General features: G+C 33.1%; 1 protein-coding gene across 1 annotated transcript in view; it reads left to right on the top strand.

The window, feature by feature from the left end:
* Positions 1-238: 238 nt before the first annotated feature.
* Positions 239-4027, top strand: part of LOC129226205 (synaptotagmin-15-like) — a 167190-nt gene continuing 163401 nt past the window's right edge. The window contains exon 1 of the mRNA XM_054860805.1: positions 239-481. Within this exon, the coding sequence (XP_054716780.1) occupies positions 322-481 (160 nt within the window). The 5' untranslated portion in view covers positions 239-321. The remainder of the gene's footprint in view (positions 482-4027) is intronic.

Genomic DNA, 4027 nt, shown 5'->3' with positions numbered 1-4027 from the left:
TGCTACCAAAAAGCACGGAAAAAAAAAAACTTTTGCTGATATTTTGATATTTTAATCATAAAAATACAAGTTTCCTTGCTAGAACCATATTTGGCAGTAGAGCACTTTTGGCGACCACCTACACTTCTGCTTACGGCAACCCTCAAAATGCCGGAATCTTATGCCGCTGTTCCTGACAAACATTCAGTTGATATCAAGGAGAAGTTAGCGCTAGGTGCTACAGCGCGCTTCTTCGAAAACACCTGCTATTATTTTCAAGTGCATCAAAACATTCGTTTTTGATGCAGTTCAGGAATTATTTTCCGAGCGTGCTATTATTTTATGGCCGGAGTGGAATCCTTTAGAATGCCGGCGAATCGCTTTACACCTGAGATGATGGATTTGGAAGCATTGACCTCATCTACGGAGGGGTCGCCCCCTGAGCCTACCTATGGCCCTATAATTGCGGAGGCTAGGAAGATGGAATTAATCGAATCGAACGGTAAGGGTTTTACTCTATCCGTTATTTGTAGTATTCTAAAAAAATTAAATTTGTTAAAAATATTTTTCTCCAGAAAAGTAAAAAGAAAGAAGTATGAAATGAAACTAAAAACGGCAAAAAAAGGAAGCACTTTAAACCTAACGTTTTTTATTGAAATAAATATAGTTTTTTTTTTTTTTACTTCTAGCGTAGAAAAATGTGTTTATTGAGTTTAATGATTTCTTTTTTCTTTTTTTTAATGGATAATTTGTATCTCGGGTAAATATGACTAATCAATTTTTTTTAAGGGAGGGGGGAGAAATGTTTATGATAACCAGAGATATTTCTTTTCTTTTCTTTTTCTTTTTTTTTCAAGTCTTGACATTACGACTTAACATTTTTTGGGGAAAAGAAACACATGAAAACAATAAGGACCATGATGGTATTCCATTTAACTTTCAAAGGATAGACTGAAAAGAGCCATAAAAAGAAAAGACGATACTATTTAGCTGTTTTGTTTCTTTTTTTTTAATTTTAAAAAAATCAAAAAGGGGTAATACTTTTTTAAATTACCATAACTTTAATTTTTCATCTGATATGATGATATATTTAACTAAAAATATTAAGTGAAAATGCGCTGTACTTAAGGTTTGAGGCATATCTTCGATTTTTAATGCGAGAAATATGCCTGTAGGTGCGTTAAAAATGTATCTTGTCGTAGTTAATTTTCTTTGAAACCAGTCGAGTCTTTAAACTTCAAAGTTTTAATTGCTTCAGGAATGGCTTTTTTTTGTTTGTTTGGCAGAGAAGATGCTTTTAGTAATGCATAAATGCGTGCATGTATTGGGTAATTGTGGGATTTAAATTAAGGATTTTTTAAAAAGTAAATAGCACATGAAAATGGGAGTTATTTGAATATAAAAATGATATAAATCATTTAGCGTCTTCCGAATATGAAACAACTAAATGGTTTTTTAAAACCATGTTTCTCTTATGTGCTTATTTAGTCATTGACTCAAAAAAACGGATTTTAAAAAATCACTTAAGCACTTGATAGTTATATATATATGTAAGTGTTTGAAACTGAATTGTCAAGATTCATTTTCTATCGACATTTTTGGAATGCGTGGTTTAAAATTAAAAAAGTAACTAAAATAAAAGATTTCTATCAACAACAAATGGAAAAGCGGGAAACAGAACAGTATGGTACAGATAAAAAGTGTCCAGTTGAGCAAAGTGTGTACATACTGTGAGTTGTAGTTCAAATGGGTAAAGAAATAAATTACAAAATTTTTATAATCTACAGGACGAAGATATGGTTAAGTACCAAACTAAACAGTACTTTAACATTGTACGTATGCTATTTGAGAAAAATCATGGCCTATTTGATCATTTAGTATTTTGACGTTAGTAACTCACGTCATGACACATTTATTGCGAAAATAAGTGCAATAAGTTAAGTGTTTCACATCAAAACCGACTCAATTCAGTTTTAAAATTTTTACAGCTGAGACAAAAAGTACAGTGGACTCTCCCTATTCTGAACACTCATGGGACCGAACAAAAGTGTTCAGATTATGGGGGTGTTCATTAAAGAGGGAGACTGGATAATGCATGTATATGCATTCTATTGCGTTAGTGGACTATGTTCAGTATTTTGCCCAGTGAGCTATACTAACAACTGAGGCACAGGTGTTGAATTTTGGATTGGGGCCTAGTGCAATGTCTAATTCAACTCGGTAGGGCCTAAACTCTTGCATTTCTTTCTTTCTTTTTTTATTTAAAAAGTTTAACGTTACATTCAACTATAAAATATTACAATACAGCTATCGGTACAATACCTTAAAAAAAGGTTATTTTTAATTTGTTTTTGCATTGTGTATCCTCATGCAAGGTATGTGCTATCATCCAGGTGAAAATGTTTCCGGGTGATTCTCAGTCATATTTTGCTTAAAGGTAATCATACTTTAAAGGTCTTAAAAACAATTTGATACAATGGTTGGATTCTTGAAACATAGTTATGTGGCTGAAACTTCAGGCTCATATTGTTTGGTTGGATGATTTCATGTGATGCAGTAATATCCAGGAAAATAATTTTTCTTCGTCCTCTATTCATTTTCTCTTTAATGCCATTCAGTTAGTTATAAAATCGGGAATGTATTTTAGGCTTTTCAATTTGATTCATAGGAATTCCCGAGTACCGATTGTGAACATGTTCAGAATAAAGAGAAGTGATAATTTAAATAAATTTAAAATAGCGTTCTTAATACTGGGGTGTTCACAATATAGGGCGTTCAGCCTGTGTTAAATCTATGGAGTTTCGCCGGGGACCATCAAAATGTGTTCAGAATATAGGGGTGTTCACGTTAGGGAGTGTTCAGATAGAGGGAGTACACTGTATTTCACGATCCACCCACGTTATTTTTCCAGAAGATTTTTTATCGTTTCAAAAACATTCGATGTAAAGTTTCATTTTTATTATCTTTTTGAAATCAGCAGTACTGTCTAATTATTTAGACAAAAATCATTTGGATTGAGCAGTTTAACCGGGCCTTATTTTATTTTTATTTCTAAAATTTTCAATGAAAATATTCTATTTAAATTTATGTGGTTTCTCACTTCTATGCCATGTACTAGCATGCACAACTAAAAATATGAGTTGAATATGCAATTTATTTTACCTGTAGTGGCAATATGGTAAAAGCACGAATTGAGCTGGGTTTGAAGTAAAACTAATTTTTTAGAGCATATTTCAGGCTGAGTGAGAGGTATTCGTTCTAAATCGCTTTGTAGGTGATAGTGTACACATGGGCTTTCCAAACTTTATTGTTAACGAACCCCGAAGGAGCTCGCGAACTACAGTTTGGGAAGTCTAGGTGTAGACAAAGTATCAAATCATTGGGGGAGGGGGGGGGGACGGCTGTAAGCTTTTTGAAGTACAGCTTTTTTTTAAGTAACTCTGTTGAAGATAAAGGTTTCTAGTAACAATATAGTTTCTTTTTAGTATCACTAATCACTTGGTCAATGTTACTTAAGAAGTAGTTGCATCATTTCTAGAAGTTTATGAAATACAAATTCCCTGAAGATTTTCTAGTAGTACTGCAGTTTAAGTTTATTTTAGTGTTCATTTATGACAGTTACATATTAAATGTTTGAGAGAGCTACATATTAAATGGTTTTTGTTGTCGTATCTAGATTTTTTTAAAATGATGATAAAATACGATGAAAAGTTTGAATCATGTACTTCACTAATCATGTACTATGTATGCAGGGAGGGGGGGGTACCAAGTAGTCCCCGCAAAGTGGGGCTACTTGGACCCGAAATTTCATACTTTTTGTGAGTTTTACACTGAATGCTTTGTTAAACCCATAATATGAGCTGCTAATCTTGTTTTTACCATATTTCAGACGTTCTGCTCCCACCTTAAGCCTTTTTTAAGCAACAATTTTAACTCTTTATATGTTTTTTTCCTATTTTTTAAAAATTGGGTTCAAGTAGCCCCGCGGTGGGGCTACTTGGTACCACTCAACAAATCCATTAGAAAAAGCTGTAAAACAGGTGGTGGT

This window comes from Uloborus diversus, chromosome 7, assembly GCF_026930045.1.
Source record: "Uloborus diversus isolate 005 chromosome 7, Udiv.v.3.1, whole genome shotgun sequence".
Taxonomy (NCBI): domain Eukaryota; kingdom Metazoa; phylum Arthropoda; class Arachnida; order Araneae; family Uloboridae; genus Uloborus; species Uloborus diversus.
The sequence above is the reverse complement of the archived record's forward strand: the minus strand, read 5'-3'. Positions and strand labels throughout refer to the sequence as shown.